Source organism: Python bivittatus, unplaced genomic scaffold (assembly GCF_059951505.1).
Source record: "Python bivittatus isolate LINGU-HERP-01145 unplaced genomic scaffold, Pbiv_v1 ctg000850_np1212, whole genome shotgun sequence".
NCBI classification, from domain to species: domain Eukaryota; kingdom Metazoa; phylum Chordata; class Lepidosauria; order Squamata; family Pythonidae; genus Python; species Python bivittatus.
This window is the reverse complement of record NW_028277112.1, coordinates 27,971,284-27,992,226: the sequence shown is the minus strand read 5'-3', so window position 1 is coordinate 27,992,226 and position 20,943 is coordinate 27,971,284. Positions and strand designations below refer to the sequence as shown.

The following is a 20,943-nucleotide window of genomic DNA, read 5'->3' as shown; positions in this document are numbered from 1 at the left end:
TATGTGGGAGTAAATTTGATAGAATATATATTCTATAGAATAAAGGGATGATTTAACATCAACCACTCAGATTATTTTGTTAATTAAGATGCATGAGCATATTGTTAATTAAGATGCACCAGTTTATGTATCCTGGACTACCACATAAATCTCATGTCATGAGTCAGATTCCAATTTATAATAACTAACATGAAATGCTTAGAAGAATTAAAATGATAATATCATAAAGTCATATTTTTCCAGCATTCAGAGCCAGGATGTCAGTTCCCTCTCAGAATAAAGACTCATCTAAAGGTATGACGGATCACAGAAAATGTCTATTCTTTGGTAAGGATTTTTAGAAAGCTTTTATGGGTAAAGGGAGTACAATTGGAAAAAAAAAAGTGATCAGGCTAGGAGGGAGAGCGGGTAGAGTCATGAGAATTAGAGCAAAGAACAGTTAGTAACTAATTAGAGTGGGAAATAGACAATGGAAATCTAAGTCAATATAATATTGACTAAGAAATATTCCCCAAAGGTGTGGTTTTAAAACAGGATTTGACTCATATATCATATAATTAAGTCATTTATTGCCATTGTTTTGTTTCAGCTGGTCTTCCTTAATCATTACCCTCCTCCTTTTTCATTATTGGGATTCTCCTTATGTATATAATCATTACTTTTTTTTTCTACTTTAGTTTTTTATAATATGTTTAAATAATAGTCTCTAAACCTTCTGCTTCAGTTGATTTTTAATAAGTCAACAAATTAATTATAAATGTAGGCCATCAATGGGCAAAGAGGAACTTTCTTCTATTTACCTCTTCTAGGTAGATTCTGCTCTAGTATCATTTTTTTTAAAAATTAAGTTTTCTTGGCCTTGCAACTAAAATATAAGTAGTATACAATAGTTCTACTGATAGCATACCCTTAACCATGCTTTGAATTGGCCAAGTAGTTTAGAATTGACCAAGTGGTTTAGAAGCTCTCTGTGTCAATGCTAGTAGCTACAAGAATTTACCAGGGAGAAAATAATTCAGAATTGTCATAAATGTCCAGTATGGAGCTACCAAACAGAACAGAGTATTTATTTTCATTAGCTTTCCTGTGGGTACTGGATCCATCCTGATTAATTTTTCTTGTCCGATTTAACAGAGGCAGTTAATGGTACTTCCTCCAAGTATATAATTTTTTAAATATATGACTATAGTTCTTTTTGATGTTGGATGGTGGGGTCAATATGTACCTTTATATACACACAATATATGGCAATTTTACAAATGAAAAAGTAGTAAGATTACTATCTCAACATATCATTTTGTAAGAATTATTTTTTTTTTCCTAACATAAAGTTGTTTGCTTATATATTAGTATTGTAATCATACTAAACAAGGAACAGGAAACTCACTTCGTTGACAAGTAGTACCCCTGTAGCCAGGTGCACACTCACAGATTCCTTCATCTGGAGAACATGATGCTCCATTTTTACAGTAACAGGACAATGAACAGTTTGGACCCCAATGCCCTTCAGCGCATACACTGTCACAATGCATACCTGCAAACAATTAATATGTACGATTATCATTAACCCAATACTAGAAGATCAACAAAATTACCAGGAATAAAATAGAGAATAAAGCACAATGTAAGCCTGGAGTCTCAGCATGACTTCTATAGGCTTCTATATACCTACTAACAGATCAAGTGATGTCTGCTAGACTCTATACCCTTTCTATTTCTTTCTCTCTTTTAAATGGGAAGCCAGCAAATTGTAAAGCAACATGGTAGCTCAAGTACCATGTACCAAGTACCAAGTAGCTCAAGAAGAATACTTCTGGGCTGTGCATATAGAGGAACTCTTTGAAAGTAAAGTGACAGTCATCTGTTTAGAAACACACAAAAGTTAAATCAAAATTATGCCTATCTGACCAAAAAGGGACACTGATGTAGAGATTATCTATGTATATCTGATTGTTTACTATATCTGAAGCCACACAAAGTAAGTTTTGGGACACTGTGAAACAAAGCCTCTTATTAAAGCAGGGAGAGAATGAACTCAAACTAGGGAAAAAAAGGGAGAATTGCTATAAGAAATAAGAAACCAAAATGATTGGGTGACTGATCTGGAATAGCTCTCATTAGATAGTGATACACTATTCAGCTGATGCCAACGATGGAATCTTTTGGGTTTCAGATCAAGACCTACTTATTTCCCCAGGCAATTGAAATTACTTGTATCTGTAATTTATGAATATGTTGCCTTGCAGCATTATGTAATTGCAATATATTGTGATTAAATCATTTTTTTGAATAGCTTAAATATCTGAGTTTAATCTATTAGAAGGGCAAAGATTAAATAATAATTTTAAATATTATTTAAGTATTTAAAAATATATACATTTTTAACCAAATAAAACGCTAACCAAATAAAAGTAATGGAAGCCAAATTCACTTGATTGCACAAAACAAGTCATTGGAACTACAGTCTCTCTTTCTTTTACAGTTAATAAAAATAATTTTATGTATTTGGTAAAACTAAACTTTTTCTCTTTTTTAAAAATTATATATTGTATATTATGTCTGAAATTATCTTGTTATCTTACTAATTTGTATATGTATTTGAAAGGTACTAATATAGATATTTGTATTTTTCTATTCTATTTCCTTTTCACTTTAATAAAAGAGAGTAAAACTAAGAAAAACCTACTTATAGTTATCCATATAATAATCTATGGGGGTTGGGAAAAGAATCTTGTTTGGAATATTTTCTTGGTTAGAATAAAGGGGAATGTAGGTTAAATCTTTTACATTTCGGGTCTTTTTATCAAATCTGCTAGAGAAATAACTACAGAACTAACTGTAGTGGAAAATGCATCACACTGAAATTTGACAAGAACTCAGAAACTAATTTTACACAGGATACTGAACAACTATAAAGGGGCTACTTTTCCTGGCTGAATGAAAATTTGAATGGAATTTGAACTGACCATCAAGACACAAAAGAAGTTACACCATCAACATCTCACAAGCTGATTGTTGTCTGCATAGCTGTTTTCTGAATCAAGTCACAAAGTAACTTATTTCTCAAAAGCTTAGAACAGTCATTTTTAACTGGAATTTTAACTGAGCCACCTAAATTTGCATCTGAATTAAACTCCTTGGTGAATCTACACTGAGTGTCATTAGATCCCCTGAAAGCTGTGCAAACACCACACCTTAAAAATGTGACTGTGCTGCTACATTTTATAAATTTTAAGCTTACATATAGAAATTAATGTACACAGATTTGAAATAAACGTTTTAAGAGATTTCCCAGTAATATTGTTGCTTCTTTTGGGGCCAAACAAGGACAAAACAAGGTTTATTTAAGAGATTGGGTTTTTTTTCCTTTTTACTGTTTTCATCAAATATAAGCCGTGCTATTATTTCCCATCTCCGGAAATAAACCACCATTAAACTGAACAGAATTTATTTTTCAGTAGATATGTAGGACTGTTCTGTTAATAAATTAAGTTAATTTATTAATTAATATAATAATATAATATTATAATATTAATACATTATAAATATATTATTTATGTTAATTAAATTCAATAAATCAAAAGCAAATTTATTGTTTTGAAAAGTGAAGAGGTATTTCCAGTACATATATTTTAATAGATTTTAGATGCATATTAGTTCATGATTATACATACTTATATCTTAATGAAATTTAATAATGTACGGGCATAGAGAAATTAAACTGAAATAGCATTATGGCTATATTTGTAGACAATCCTAAATTACAGTTTAGCAAAATGAGGATTATCTATCTACTAAAGTCTTAAATTTGTGTGTGTTCTTTTCTCCTGTGGCACAACAGTAAGGAGGAGACTGAAAACCTCTAATTCTATTTTTATTATGCCTAAAACTTAACTGTGGTTAGTATTAGCTATGATTTGTTAAAAACAAATCAGCTTGCTTTTAATTTGATTTCTTTTAAATAAAAACTACTTAAGAAGTAGTTACAGAAGGCTGCATAAATGGATGCAAAAACTTCCCTCATCTTCCTTGTAGCTTGAAAGTAGAGGGGAAACTCACTGCAGTGTTACATGCTAAACTGTACTTAGTATAATATGGCAACATATCTGACCAGTAATGAAATTGTATTATTTTTGTACACATGCAGAGCAATTATTGCCCTGATGAATTTGTTTTCTTACATATGTCTTTATTAACAGATCTATTTAACTAAACATTGCTGAAAGAATTAGGAACAGGAACATATTTGCATACGTTCATGTTCTGAAGAACACATGTCAGCAAACAGTGCTGCTTTAATGTGTAGATATTTCAGCCCACAGCTGACTGTACTGCATGAGTACTTTGCACAGAAGGCTTTTACATTAAAATCTTACAAATAATGCTTTTTATGTGTAAACTTTGAATATTTAAAATGCATTTTATGAAACAAAAGAATTATTAGCAAATAAGTCCATTAATTTCATTCCTGATGAACAGATCAGTCAGGAAATGTTTTGCCAGGAGAATGGACAAAGAACTCTTTTATGGCCTTTACAAGTTGCTAGGCAATAGCAAAATGGTCATGATAAACTTCAGCTAAGCAGCTCTGAAGAAATCCTCAAACTCGGAGAACTATGCCAAGAGCTTCACTTCTAAATTAGCATTCCTGCAGCACATATAATGGTGTGAATGAAGGGAATGATTACTTGGGTGATATTATTTATTCTACTATAAAGTTATGTAGTCTATATAAAAACACTTTTGGTATTTAAACAGGGATACTACTATGAAACACTGTGGTAACGTTGACATGGGGAAAACATCTCTGTTGTTGGGATCTAGTAAATAATCCATGCTGACAGCTGCTGGAGTGCATATTAACTGATATTTTATATAATTACTCATGTTTCAAAGGTACAAACAAGTCAAAGGAAGGCCCTCTTCACAAGCAGTAAATACTGGGGTTGTGCAATACTTTGGATTCAAAGGCAAAAATATGCTCTGCAGTGTGCAGGACTGCAAATGTGGCACCTGTCTGCAGGTCCTTGAACCAAACACATTCTTTCCCAGGTCTGCAAGGCAGAATCTACATTAAAATAATATGGACAAATATCTGTTTTTCTGAATACAAATGGTGAAAATAATTGCTATGTGGAAAGGGAGTAGAAGTTTTAAGATTAGAAAAATGAAAACCTGAACCATATTGAGTTTGATGGATTAACTCATCCCTACCCAGGATTGTTGATCTCAGCAAAGACAAAAAGACAGACTAGGGCTATTACACTGAAGAGGTGAGAGTTCTATCTGTCCTATTTAACTGTGCTATTCAAATTACAAAATGAAGTTATCAATTGCCAAAGATGTACATGTCAATTTTACATATGACTATTCATAAACAGAGTGGCCTTAATCTATAGATTAAGAAAAAGAGCATGAAAATTAATATGGAAATATCCTTTACTTTTTTTTCTTACAGCTCGAAGCTGTAAATGTATCATTAATCTAAATGCACATTATTAAATGCATTTTTATCCTAACACTACAGTCCAATAGTTGGGTGGTGTACAAGGTTAGGAGAGACATGGTGCTGGACCACACTCAGCCATGGGAGCTTACTGGATCACTTTGGGACAGTCAGTATCTCTCAGCTATTTCACCAGTGAGAAAGAGAGAGGTATGATGCATAGAACTAACTAACTAACTAACTAACTAACTAACTAACTAAATATTTAACATGTATCTTGAGTGTAGGTTGGTACACTGCAAGTCTGTGGATGTGAGCAACAGTTTGTTGGCTTGAAAGGCAGTTCTAGATTAGAGAAACTAGCTTGCACTGAATAGTATGAAATGCTTTGAGTATAGTTGGATTTGCTGTACTTTTGGCATACTAACCAAAATTAATTAGTATGTCCTTACTCTTAGCAGAGAATTCTGCATGTCGCATGGGTATTACTAAGGCTGGAAACCTAGCCATCACTTTAGCTATACCACTAAAAGGATTATGTAAATATCTTAACTGAACAAAGCCATGACTGGTGACAGAGGTCAATATCTATGGGCCCTTATTATGATGATCATAGTATATGGAAGATTATGCCTTGGAATGTAAGAGGAATAAATAGTAAAGAGCATGAATTCATTAATGAAATGAAATAAAAATAGCTATGTTGTGTGTCTGTGAAAGTAAGAGAAAGACAAAGGATATTGTGAGCTGATGCTGTGTAGTGGAATTGAGGAATACACGCAGAGAAGTCAAGGTGTAGGTTACATCATGAATGAAGGGAATGAATAGTAAATAACAGAAAATATGAAATTGTGTTCTTTAGTGTTGTTTAGGATGCATATGAAAGTAAGAATCCATAGCTCATTATAATTGCATGTTGTGCTCCACTGAATGGTGACAATGGAAGTACCAGGGATGAGTCTGGGGAAAAATTATGTAACGTTCTGAATGAATGCTACTTTGGGAAAATTATGCTGCCAGGTGACAGGAATGGATGGATGAGAACAAGAAGAGAGTGAGCAGAAAAAGCGATAGGGCCTTGTGACGACCCAAGAATAAATGGGAATGCTGTTTGGTGAGTGTCTGCTTAGAAAAATGTCCGTTTGTTTCATTTACATGGTTTATACTTATATATGACAGAAATGAATGTAAATCTAAAAGCACGTTTGCTTGTTTTTGATGAAAAGCTGAGAATTACTGAAAGACATGTGACAAGTGTCTGAATATGGAACAGACCATATTTTGGTAGTGTCAAGAGAGGAACTTTGGAAACAAATGAACATGAAACAAAAGGAAAGACATAAAAGAAAGGAGAATTAGACTCTCCTGTATGAAAAAGTACTAGAAAATACAGTAGAGTAATTTTCCAACAGTATTAATAGAAAATGAGCATATAGAAAGAAGGTGTGGAAGCTGCTCTGATGTGGAAGAGAGTTACATTATAGAGTACCACCAAAGTGGGTGAAGTTACAGTAATGAGAAGTATGAAAAACATTGCTTGGTGGAATGATTAAGTGAAAAGGGCTGTGAATGAGCAACAATACATATAAGAGAATAATTGATGGAATTAGATTTAAGTGAAAAGATGTTGTAAAATGTGTATACAGAGAAAAAGATATTTGCAAAGAGTGCAATTAATGTGATCAAGGAACAGTTAAGATTAAAAGAGACAAAGAAAATGCAGAATGGTTTTGATTTAAATAAAAACTTGTTCTGGAAATGGATGGAGAGGGCTAAACAAAGACCCTTAAGCAGAGTGAATAGAATTAAAAATAAAAGCAATGAAATTGGTTGGGATGAAACTGAAGACATGAAAGGCTAGGAAGGACTATTTCAGAGATTTGCATGGGAATGGTAATAATGTCTTGAATAACAGAATTGAAAGAAACACTATAAATGTTAGTGTCCAAGGAAAAAAATGGATGAAAAAAAAGTCATCAGTGCTGTGACTAGGTTGAACAATAAGTTTGTAGAAGGTATAAGTGAAGAAATGTTAAAACTATACTATAGTTCTAATTAATACTATAGATCTAATTTTGCAACTTAACATATTAATGAAGACTTCATCTGTGCCTGACAATTGTAATTGTCCATTCATTGTTCCGTTATAACAAGGTAAAGGTAGCAAGAATGAATGAAAAAAAATTACTGAGGAATTAATTTTAAATCCGTTAATTTAATATGTCTCATAAATTGGTTTAAATACTTGTGACCAAAAAGGAATAAGAATTGGCAATAAGCAAAACCTGATATGTTTATGCGTTTTAAATGCCTCTTGATACTTTTTTTTAATCTGAGAAGTACATTCCAAATTTAAAGAAGTTTGAAATCCAAAGGATAACTGTATTCCAATTTACTTACGATCACAATAGGGACCAGAAAATTTATCAGTAAGCGGTGTGGTCATTAAGCAAGGCATCTTGTGACTGCACCTGATTTTACGACCTTTTTTGCCATGTTGTTAATTGAATTGAATTTGCTTCTCAAAAGCCAGCTGGGAAGGTCGCAAATGGCAATCATGTGACCATCGTAAATACATGCGGTTGCCAAGTGCCTGAATTTTGACCATGTGACCGTGGGGATGTTGTGACAGTTGTAAGTGCGAGGATTGGTCATAAGTCACTTTTTTCAGTGCCACTGTAACTTTGAACAGTTGCTAAATGAATGGTTGTAAGCCAAGGACTACCTGTACTCATTATCCTGAGAAAACTGAATCAGGTCAGTTTGCTTGGTGATAGAGACTGAACAAAATCTGAACTATACCTGTCATGGATCTCAAGTATTAAAAAGGCCTCCAGTTCTTACTTTTTTGGCCTATCACTGGATCATCAGATTGTATTGTGACAAATGCAAAAATCCTACTAAGAAATCTCTATACATTTTTTTATGCTCTGCTATCTTTAATCGAGTACGGCTGGTTTTATTGCTTTATAGTTTTATTTCTTAAGTATAATATGTTCTAAGTAAATAAATAAAATTTCAGCCTATTTGAATTAAATATTAAAAAAGAGAAACATGTCAGCAATTTCTAGACATGTAACATGATACAAGCAAGACAGCTTTCCTGGTATTGGGTGTTTCAAAAAAAACTTTTGCCCAAAGACAAGTGGCAGTATTGTCAAACATAACATACTGTACATTCTGGCATTTGTGAATGTGAACTATGAAATATGAAGATAGACTTTAACTATATCCCAGATCTGTAATTTTGGGTGATATTTAGAACACAGTGTGATCGCTGACCTTGAGCCAGACATCCTAGAGAGTGAAGTCAAGTGGGCCTTAGGAAGCATTGCTAACAACAAAGCTAGTGGAGATGACAGTATTCCAGCTGAGTTATTTAAAATACTAAAAGACGATGGTGTTAAAGTGCTGCACTCAATATGCCAGCAAGTTTGGAAAACGCAACAGTGGCCACGGGATTGGAAAAGGTCAGTTTACGTTCCAATTCCAAAGAAGGGCAACACCAAAGAATGCTCAAACTATCGCACAATTGCACTCATTTCACATGCTAGCAAGGTTATGCTCAAAATCCTACAAGCTAGGCTTCAGCAATACATGAACCGAGAACTACCGGATGTACAAGCTGGGTTTCGAAGAGGCAGAGGAACTAGAGATCAAATCGCCAACATTCGCTGGATCATGGAGAAAGCACGAGAGTTCCAGAAAAATATCTACTTCTGCTTCATTGACTATGCAAAAGCCTTTGATTGTGTGGATCACAACAAACTGTGGCAAATTCTTAAAGAGATGGGAGTACCAGACCACCTTACCTGTCTCCTGAGAAATCTGTATGCAGGCCAAGAAGCAACAGTTAGAACCAGTCACGGAACAACCGATTGGTTCAAAATAGGGAAAGGTGTACGACAAGGCTGTATACTGTCACCCTGCTTATTTAACCTATATGCAGAGTACATCATGAGAAATGCCAGGCTGGAAGAATCACAAGCCGGAATTAAGATTGCAGGGAGAATCATCAACAACCTCAGATATGCAGACGATACCACCCTAATGGCAGAAAGTGAAGAAGAACTAAAGAGCCTCTTGATGAGGGTGAAAGAGGAGAGTGCGAAAGCTGGTTTGAAACTCAACATTAAAAAAACTAAGATCATGGCATCTGGACCCATCAATTCCTGGCAAATAGAAGGGGTAGAAATGGAAGCAGTAACAGACTTCATTTATTTGGGCTCCAAGATCACCGCAGATGGAGACTGCAGCCATGAAATTAAAAGACGCTTGCTCCTTGGGAGGAAAGCTATGGCAAGCCTAGATAGCATATTAAAAAGCAGAGACGTCACCTTGCCGACAAAGATCCGCATAGTCAAAGCTATGGTTTTTCCAGTAGTAATGTATGGCTGTGAGAGCTGGACCATAAAGAAGGCGGAGCGCCGAAGAATTGATGCCTTTGAACTGTGGTGCTGGAGAAGACTCTTGAGAGTCCCCTGGACTGCTAGGAGGTCAAACCAGTCAATCTTAAAGGAAATCAACCCTGATTGCTCATTGGAAGGATCGATAATGAAGCTCAAGCTCAGATACTTTGGTCACCTAATGCGAAGAGAGGACTCTTTGGAAAAGACCCTGATGCTGGGAAAGATTGAAGGCAAAAGGAGAAGAGGACGGCAGAGGATGAGATGGTTAGATAGCATCACTGAAGCAATGAGCATGAAACTGAGCAAACTCAGGGAGGCAGTGAAGGACCGGAAGGCCTGGCGCAGTATGGTTCATGGGGTCACGGAGAGTCGGACACGACTTAACGACTAAACAACAAAGAAACCTTCTTCTAATAAATATTAGAAAAGAAAAGAAAAACAGAAAAACTTCTATTCATGTGAACAAAATAATGAAATGCAGCATTTGCATCAGTTAAGAAAACCAGTAAAAGGAAAGCATATTTTCAGAAATGGCTCTGTAGGATACTGTCAGATTATAGAAGAATTGCCAGGATTAACTTTGTAGATATAGTAATGGTATCTTCTTAGGCTAGCATCAGAGCTGCAGTTGTAATAAAGTTCAGTGTGTACCTTTCTTGTATCTTGTTAAACATTCTGACCATACTATGAAGTCAATATTTTATTTATCCATTTATTTATCATATTTATATAGCTGCCCATCTCACACAAGGTGACTCTGGGTGGCGTACAATACACAGAATATATGTAATTCTAGTAATTTTCTCTGTTAAGGAGGTGGTAGAAGTGTATTTTTAAATATTTACTAAATAAATTTACTAAATAAATAAATATATCATGAGACTTTAAAAAGTCTGGAGTAAACAAGATTAGGATAGATCTAAGAAACACAATTTGGAAGCAGCCCTGTCAAAATAGCTATAATATAACATTTGACCATATGAGATCACTATGGTTTTTAGAAACTGCCTGATTAATCTGAATTTCTTCTGATCAAATTGGCATACCTTTCTAGTCTGGCAGTAGATACCAGAGGCATAATCATCAGAATACAATAGAGCAGAGCCTGGAGAATATAATAGCATTTTTAATTAGGGTCCAGGTTGTACTAAGATGGATGTCCTCAAAACACAAACAATATCCTAACAGTGTATCTGTAGTATTTTGGACTCTTACAAGAATGGAAGCAATGAAATTTCAAAACTTCAGCCAGTGCAGAATGCAGCAGCCTCTCTATTAATAGAGATGCTCAAGTGTCTTCTATTCCGAAGCACACGAAGCAATTTACAGCATTTTGTATATGCCTTTTAAATATTACAGTGTTGCAAAGGACATAGGTTTTGTCTATGGGTTATATTATGGGGAAAATCTATGTGGTCGCTAGGAATCAAAAACAACTTCATGGCACATAATCAATCAATGGGTGTATGTCATGATAAGTTAAAGGCCCACAACTAACTAGATAAAACCACTCCTTTCCAGAGAACTACTATCTCCCCAGATGTTAATTTTCTGAGAAAGGCTTATGCAATTAATCTGAACTGTACCACGTATAGTTTGGACTCATTCTGATTAATACAGAATCTACCCTGAATCTTTCATAAATTGATCAGGATGCTATTAATTTACACAAGGGCGGCTAAGCCAAATCAAAATTTGGATGGTGTTCTCTTATTGTCACAACAGTTTCAAATTTACCTGACCATCCTGGGAGGCAACGGCAATAACCAGTTACTGGGTGACATCCATCTGCATGGCTGCAGTCACAGCGCTCTGAACAGTCCAGGCCATATGTGCCATCCTGCCAGGAAGAAAATGAATTGATGTCAAATTTATTTTGGGTGCAGTTAACATGCAAGCCTTATATTATTGATATAATAAGAGATTTGATTTTTGAATGGGTCTAGCATATTCATTCATTCATTCCCTGACTGCATTATCATCATCATGAATGAGATGTAAATTGTTTCTACGTCAAGATGTGTGTAGAAGAAAGTGGAAAAAACTACTTTAAACTGCAAAGAACAAATTTAGACTGTCTATATGATGATGGGCTAAGGATGAAACAAAGGCTGCATCTTGAAAATGTGCCCTCTAAAAGGGATGGGGGGACATCCTTGTGCTGCAGTTAATGGGATATATGGATGAGCTATCTGTTTACCCGCTGTAATACCTGTGATAATAATGTAGCCAGGCTTTATTTAAAAATATAGCATATAATCTTGTAATATTCAACACATTTATCAATGGCTTATATTATTGTAGTCTCCAAATCAAGCTTTCAGTGGACTCTGTTTTGTTACCTGACAGGAGTATTCACATTTTTCTCCTCTCCAACCTGGAGCACAGGTGCAGGTTCCATCCAGAATATTGCACGCTCCTCCATTAAGGCACTGACATGTTAAATTACAGCCAAGACCCCATGTCCCACTAGGACAATTTATAGAGCAATCCACTCCATGCCAACCTGACACAGTAAAAAGAAAATGCCTCTTTTCAGTGTAGAATTCTAATTTTGAAGTCCTTCCTTGATAAGAGCAGCTAATAAGAGCTGATAAGCACTTTTTTCATTTTTTGAATAGGAAATTATTTTGGACATATATCATTCTCAGAATTACGTACTTTTGGCAGAATTGTAGGAGGGTAGCTGTGTTAGTCTATGGTAGCAAAAAATCAGTAGTCTAGTAGCCCCTTTTCCAACTAACAACTTTTATTAAAAGACATAAGCTTTTCATAAGTTGCGGCTGACTTCATAAGATGCACTTCTGGTTAGGAAGTCTTTAGATCTACAAATGCCATTAAGCAATTTGCGGTGAGGGATTGTAAAACCTTATTTTTATTCTGTTTTATTTTGTTTTATATATTTTTAATGTATTTGCTGTTTTTAGCTTTGTTGTACACTGCCCAGAGTAGCCTGTGGTGAGATGGGCAGCTATATAAATTGATTGATTGATTGATTGATTGATTAAATAAATAAATAAGTTTGTATGTTGTTGATAAGCAATGGCTGTACAAATGAAAGTCAAAGAAATGGCTAAAATAAGAATATGAACATTTTTAGAAGAATAAAGGCAGTGCTACTTCTGGAAGGGGATAGAATACAAATGCTGGAAGGAATTCTTTGGTTTGTTTTTTTTCACTCTTTCCTAATTCTTTGGATCTGGGGCCTGATAATTTGTACAGCTGAGTAAAGTTCCAGTCAATGGAATTACCCCTCTAAACTGAAACTTGAATTGAAAGCCTAATTGAATTGCCAAATTGAATTAAATGCCTTCCAACTGGGATCCTGAGTCTAGGGCAGTATACTGCATATTCCTCCCAGTTGGCGGGATGCAGGCAATAGTATATTGACAACAAAGCAGACACTAGATTAGGGATCTTAGGTGGCCTAGTGTAGTATGAATGTCTTTTATGTAAAACTGGGCTTTAGTTGCACTTGTGGCCGAGTGGCCAAAATGTGCCAACGCTAAATTGTATTATCCTAATCATTAACAAAGAATGTGCATATGATTACAATTGGTAACCTTGTTTAATCTTTTCTAGTCTGCTAAAAAGAGTTATACAAAGGCTTCAATTGACCAAAGCCATGATGGTCAGCATCCATGCACCCATCGGGTGATAACCATAGCATTGTGAAGATTGCAGCCTGGAATGTAAGAGAAAAATGCTAAAGATAGTGAATTAATGAAAGAAACAAGAGGAAATGGAAATGGAAATGGAAATGTGTGTGTGTGTGTATGTGTGTATACAACTGAGAGAAAGAAGAACAATGTAATAATTATGAATAAAGTTCTGATCTTGTAGAGTTGATGAATACATGCAGGAAAGTGAAGGTGTAGGTTTACTTATGAACAAAATGGAAAACATATATGTCAGAAAGTATAGATTGGTATCATCTAGGTTGTTATGGGGGAGTATAAAAGTAGGAATCTATAGGTCAGTAATAACTGTGGTATGCTCCAGTGAATGGTGATAATAAAAAACCAGGGATAAGTTTGAGAAAAATTGTGCAACTTGTGATCAAGGGGATAAAATCAGAGTGAGCAGGGTGGTCATAGTCTCAATCCCTTCTGTGAAACAGTGCCATCTAGTGGAACCCAGGAAGTGCAGAGCCTGCCCCATCAAGCAGCCTCCCTTGAGATGTAGATGGCCCTGACCCTGTTCGTTTTACAGAAAGCCTTAAAGATCTAGCTTTTCCCTTTGGCACTGGGCCCGGGGTATTAGTGGAGCCTGTTATGTATGGGTTTCTGATTGGGAAATAATCTTAACAGATCTTGGCTACATTGTAATGTTGCTTTATAATATTATACATTTTATGATTTTTGTATTGTGAGACGCCTAGAGTCACAATGCTGAGATGGGTGGCTATATAAATTCAATAAATAAATAAGATTCTGTTAGACATGAATGTACAAGTAGGAACAAAGGAACAAAATGGCAGAATACAGAAAAAGTTACTGGGCCATTCAGAGATGAATGAGATTGCTGACTGGTTAGTATGTGCTTAGAAAAATGTCTGCTGCTTTCAAATACGTAGTTTAAGCTTACGTCTGTTCATATATTTACATGAATAGGGAATGGATCAACAGCATGAGTGATCTGATTGTTCATTATGAAAGACTGAAAGAATTAGTGAAGCATATAGGAATGATGAAATGTTCTAAATGTCGGACGTAGCATTATTTGGTGGTATCAGGAATGGATCTTGGGGGAAAAGAAAGGTGTGAACGAAACTAGAGTGGAAACAGAATGACTCTTGTGGGTTAGAAAAATGCATATAAGAATATGATTGCTGCAAATATGAGGATGATGTATATGGTATATACTATGAGGAGAGACAGATAATTGCAAAGTATGTAGCCAAAGAGAGTAAGGAACAAGTATGATTAAAAGAGGCAGAGAAAAAACAGAGGGATTTTGACAAAAAGTTTTTTTTTAAGTTTTGGAACTGATTCAAGAGGATTAAACAAGGAGCCTGCAGTGGAGTAAATGGAATTAAAATATTTGGAATGAAGCTGAAGTGTGAGAATGCTGGAACTAGCAGTACTGTGTTGTTTATGATCCTCATTCTTTTAATGGTCCATCCCATTTTTTATTAAAATGTTTAGTATGAATTTCATACTACAAAAGGTAAATTATTTCTCTTACCAGCTTTGCAGACACAAGAACCATCCACTGGGGAACAGCCAGCCTCATTTTTGCAGTTGCACATAGATGAACATTTTATTCCATATGTTCCAACAGGACAAGGAATAGAACAATCAGGACCCTAGAATGCATTTGACAAAAGATAAGCAAAAATGCAATGTTAAGGAAAAGGATTTAATCAGGTCTTTAAATAAAAAGATAACCTTATCAGTGTAATGATGTTACCTAGTTGGGTAATGAAACGTCTGCAAGGTTGTGTTACCTAGCTGGATAATGAAATGTATACAAGCAACCACCACGCTCAGAGAGCACCAAGAACTCCACAGTTCAACTCTCAGCTACAGATATTCTCTTCTATTGAAAGAAAGTTTCTTATATGCACTCCTGTGTGTTGTGAAGCACCTCTTCTGAAGGAACATCATAGTCCTAATAGCTATCATTATAGGAAGCTGCTTCTATATTCAAAGGCAGACAACCAATGAAATAACAATCAGAACTATTTACCTTAAATCCTGGGGCACAAATGCATTTTCCAGTCACGCTGTCACAGTCAGCACCATTTCGGCAACTGCAGATTTGTTGACAAGATTCACCATAGAATCCTGGAGAACAGGTTTCGTTACAAGAGAGCCCAGACCAGCCAGCCTTGCAAGAACACTCTCCAGACATTGGGTGGCAGCTGCCAAAAAGGAATAGATGGATAAAACATTTGGAGAGAATACGATACCAAGACCCCAATAAAGAAAAATGGACACATTATACAAAGGATTTCACACAAAGGAGTTCTTTAGAAAAATGCACCCAACTGGGGGGGGGGGAGAGTGGGGGGGGGATAGAGGACCATACAGTCTAATATTAACCTACTGCAGTAATAACACTCTACCAATAATAACAGCATCTACATATTTTATGCTTTAAAATAAAATCTGTGCTGAGGAAAACTATCACTTAGGCATAATTATGAATACATTTATAATTAAGTTTTGGGATGAAATATGACAGGTATTATCCAAATATGTAGTGATATTCTATAAGATCAAATGAAAACCTAATTGTTTCAATACTTCATTACCTTGGAACTGCAGAAACAAAGAAAATAGGCTATCATGAAGATCAGGAACATAATTTGTATTCTGATTGTTTAAAATAGTAACAATTTTTTCAAACCCTACTGAAATACAATAAATCATTAGATCACCTCTATGAGTGATCTCACACTATATTCAGGAAAATTAGTATTTAAGGTTAAATGTATGTATGTATGTATTTCTATCCTGCCTTTCCTTGAGGCAGCATATATCGAACTCTCTTGTCCAATTTTTTCCCACAAAAATCCATGAAGTAGATTGGACGAAGAGTGTGACTAGCCTGAAAGTCTCTTGGGGCACTTCCAAGACTAAGGATGGATTTCAACCTCTTTAGCCTTGGCTAACACTTTAGCAACTATACCATGTACTTCCTGAAAAAAACTAGCTTCAAGGACAGGATCTTTCTCAGGACTGCAACAAACAAGGTTAATACCTTTTATATCAGCTGCAAGCCTGTAACTATCAGTCCCCAGCATTTATTCATTTTCCTAAAAATTTAAACCAAAGTCTATTTAACAGATATATAATTTGACCCTGCATGAACCTATTCTGGTAGGTGTTTAGTATGCAACTTTTTTTTTTTTTTTTTTACTTAGAAGCAGTGCCAAATTGCTTTACAGGGGAAAGGTCAAGGGCACTCTTACAGCCTTCGAGAATGTGGATAGTTTAGTTTCCATACCTGGTGTCAGACCATCTGCTCCTACCTGAAAACAGCAGTTTTATTCAATGGGCAACCACACAGCTGTTATCTTGCAACAAATGGAACCATCAGCTGTGCTAAAATATATGTGCCAAGGCAGTGAACACAAGGAGCGCTCTGTGGTCCTCTGGCAGGAAAAGCACTTAGCTTAACTCTCACCAAAAGAAAGCCTTAATATCCAGATCAATTATGTTTACAATAGGCAGCCTGTTTAAAGATGACTGATCACTGATTGAAGTAATATTCCCTAAGGCATTCGAAAGGGGGGAAATGTACTCAAGTCAACACATATTAAATGAAGGATGACAGAAGAGTGCATCCTTTCTATGTTTAAAAAAAAAAAAAGACCTCTGTTCAATGCCCCTTACTGATTTTTGCCAGTAGAATTCCTTAGAGTTTGCTGTTCTTTATCCCTGTTATTAAATCTGTCCCCAAGATATCACTTTTCTTACAAAAGAAACGTGTCTGTCTGTCTGTGTGTGTAAAGCATGTTTTCAAAAAAATACATGGAAAATCAAAAGGGCAATGGTTTTTCTAATTCTTCTATGTTTGAAATATTTGAGAAGGAAAGGGCAAATTAAAATTTATTTCTATTTATGTTATTATTTTTAAAAAATGTCTCAACTTTCATTGTGGCACAAGCAGTAAATTAGGCACACACTAGGCAAACCAATGAAACAATCCAGCTTCATTTGATCTCACTTGGGGAATGTTGCTTTCATTCATATTTTCTAGAGAAGATATAGCTCTAGTAATTAGTAACATATTCAATTATATTGCATTGACAAAGTATATTTTAGTTTCCAAAGCTCAGTCAGAAATTTAATCAAAATCTGACTACTATTTGGGATAATAATGCTTCACTAACGAAATAGGATTTTGCAAATTATTTCTCTGCTTTTAGTTATTTTCTAAACCAGAAGAACTCAACTGGGTCAAGGCCAAATTTTTCCCAAGCACCACTTCAGCACAAGAGATGATGTCACTGAGCCAGCACTAACACCCATGTCTCACTTGTGCAGACATAATCTCGCTCCCAGGCAGAAGTGCTTTGAAGGGCTCTTCCCTGGAGCCAGCACTTAAAGGTGCTTTTAGCAGGGAGAACTATTCAGAGCTGGCTCCTAGGAAGCTGGTTTCAGTCATCCTTTTTCTTCTCCCTCTGAAGGTAAAGCAAAGGATGCTTGGAAGCGCTCCATTGAACAGCTTTCAAGGGCAGCACACACGGGCTTCAGAATCATGCTTTTTAATCTTAATCACTTTTTATTTTGCCTTTAAAAATAAGGAAAAAATATTCTATGTTATTTAGAGCAGTGAAAAATGATATAGTAACCCATGACAGTTCTTTGGAAATAAGTAATAATCAATGAGTGTACTTCAGGAAGATATTTTAGGTCTGCCAACCATGGGCAACATTATAGCAAAAGAAACCAATAAACAAACAACAAAAAGTATGATTATTTTAGAAAACTGCTTTCTACCTCCATTTTCCCTTCTTCTTGTTTTGGTGTGTATGTGAGAGAGAGAGAGCAATGGAATGCACTTACAGTGGAGCTGAAGCCAAATTATGACACTAATATTTTGTATCCCTATTCACATACATACCTAACTCTTTTTAAAATAAATCTTAGGAAATTAGCTTTCATGAAGATCAGACTGACATCTATATTTAATCAACAATTGTCCATACAGAAATGTGAAATGTAAAGAAAGTCAGGGCATTCAAACTGTTAGTGTTTACATTTTTCCAGGTATAGCCACAACACACTCATGGTGACCACATTTTTGAAAAGTTTTCACTTAGCTTCAGATCCTAGGCCTAATGTTTGTGTGTGTGTATGTGTGTGTACACATGGGCTTGTTTACTTTGATGATATGTGTACAATAAGAAAAGCCCTCTTGACTATAACTGAAAAATCAGAACTTCAGTATCATAACTTAAATCTTAATATATCTGCAGAATTAATTAATTTTTGTCATTGTCTCTGACATTTTTTGCTGTTTGTGTTGACACACACACACACATACATCTAAATACATGCAAACAATTTTTCACCTATGCTATAAGCTAAATATCTTTAATGCCAATTAAACAGTTTGCTCTTCTGAATTCTAAAATGAATAATACAGTGCTATTACACCCATATCACTGCTAAATTCATTCAATTTGTTACAGAAAGGAATACATGTTAAAAACACATTCAAAAATAATCATGTGCTTCTATTGGAATCAGAACATTTTTAGTCTGACTTGACCACAAGCTTTCTTTCATAAATGAACAGCTGTGTTGAACATGAATCAAACTTAATCCTTGAAATATCAGAAATGCTATATAATGTTGAGCTGTACATTCTTGTCAATTTAAAATGTCTACTACAAATTTAGTTAATTTTCTAAAATGTTAACTAATCCTAATTTCTACATACAGTGTACAAGGGACTTGATAAACATTCCAGCCCAGCTACTACTTACTGAACGTTGTTATTCAAGAATAAGAAATGGAAAAAGAGTGAACATACCACTGAATAGAAAAGTTAACGGAAATGTTGCTGGCTTTCAACTCTAGCACTGAACACAACAAGCACTTGGAATTTTTAAATATATAGTCTTCATGAACAATAATGTCAGAGAATGAAGGAGGCATTTCTTCAGGAGTTTCTCTGCCAATGTTCAGCTAAAGATCTCTAATTAAGCAAATAATGCATGGTTCAATTTATGAATAAATGACTAGCGAAACTGCTGTAATAATAATCAAACTCAAAATATCTATACATTACATCTTATATGTTAGCTTCGACCCAGACAGCCTAGCTGTACGTGTGTGTCAGCTTCTGTGTCCAAAGTGGTGTTCTATGATTTTTTTAGAACCAGATCCAGCTTCCACTGAACTGGAAGTTATAAAATAAAATTGTTTCATTTATTTCCAACTGTAGCCTAATACATCTATTTACCTAATTTTGTCTATTGTCCTAATTTGAGTAATAGCTTCGAAAGCTCTGCTGGGAAAACAAGAAAATTGAGGTTTTGTTTTCATTAGTAGATCAAATGAACATGAAACCTACATTCTTAGTGGGGTGTTTTTTCTACAAGAAACACATGGCAAAAATCAACATTTTTTTTAGGTACTAATATTTATAGAATGGAAGCTATGGTTCTTTATCCTTGTGAACAACTGTTATTACAATTGCAATGTCAGGATATCAGGAAAAACAGATACTTTCTCATATTCTTATATCTCCCCTCATATCCTCACTAGTAATTCACTGTGTTATATAGCTATTGCTGTGGCAATATAAAGTTTGCCTGTGTTAGTGATTTGTCACAACAGCAATAGCTGAGTGACATTACAAGATCACTATAAATAACTAATGAAAAACATTGCCCAAGACTAGCTGGCAAACAAGATTTGATTCCAGATATAAGAAAAATGTCTTTCTAAAGTACCTGTGAGTATTTGGCAAATGACAGGGACATCTTTTGTCACATTTAAGACCATAGACTACTTCAGCACACAGCCTTGTTTCACAGTGTTCTCCTGTAAATCCTGGCTCACAAAGACATTCGCCGCTAACATGATAGCATTTTCCACCATTCATGCATTGGCAGATCTCTGCACACTGTATTCCAAAAGTTCCAACTGGACATTCATCCTGACACCTGGTGAGAAAATGAGGAAGAAAAAAATATTCTCACTTTCTATGAAAATATTCTGAAAGATATGTTTAATTCTTCATTTGTCAGGTGACAGCACTATACACACAGTAGATACAAACACAATAATGCATACAAACACAATTTCATGCAGTACAAATCACCTTTCTAAAAACTGTTTTCTGGATAACAACTAAAACAAACCGTGCTCTTGTCTTAAGCGAGATCATGGGTACCTCTTAGCGGAGATATTACAGAGATATTACCAGAAGACATACATACACAGATAATGCCTTTGGAATTCTTCCAGCAGGATCCCCATATCAAATGAGATGAATCCCATGCACAGTGAACCTAGGCTTTATACCCACTTAATAATATAATGACAAGATCTATACATATTCTACAAGGATGGCAGAAAAAGTAGTTGTTTAGCAAAGAAACAATAGCTATAATATTCAGAG

At 35.1% G+C, this 20,943-nt stretch overlaps 1 protein-coding gene across 1 annotated transcript in view; it reads right to left on the bottom strand.

The window, feature by feature from the left end:
* Positions 1–20,943, bottom strand: part of MEGF10 (multiple EGF like domains 10) — a 113,066-nt gene that overhangs the window by 25,767 nt on the left and 66,356 nt on the right. The window contains exons 9-14 of the mRNA XM_088130035.1: positions 20,273–20,485; positions 15,547–15,721; positions 15,043–15,163; positions 12,198–12,361; positions 11,593–11,695; positions 1,388–1,534 (exon numbers count right to left, since the gene is read on the bottom strand). Coding sequence (XP_087986161.1) covers positions 1,388–1,534; positions 11,593–11,695; positions 12,198–12,361; positions 15,043–15,163; positions 15,547–15,721; positions 20,273–20,485 — 923 coding nt within the window. The remainder of the gene's footprint in view (positions 1–1,387; positions 1,535–11,592; positions 11,696–12,197; positions 12,362–15,042; positions 15,164–15,546; positions 15,722–20,272; positions 20,486–20,943) is intronic.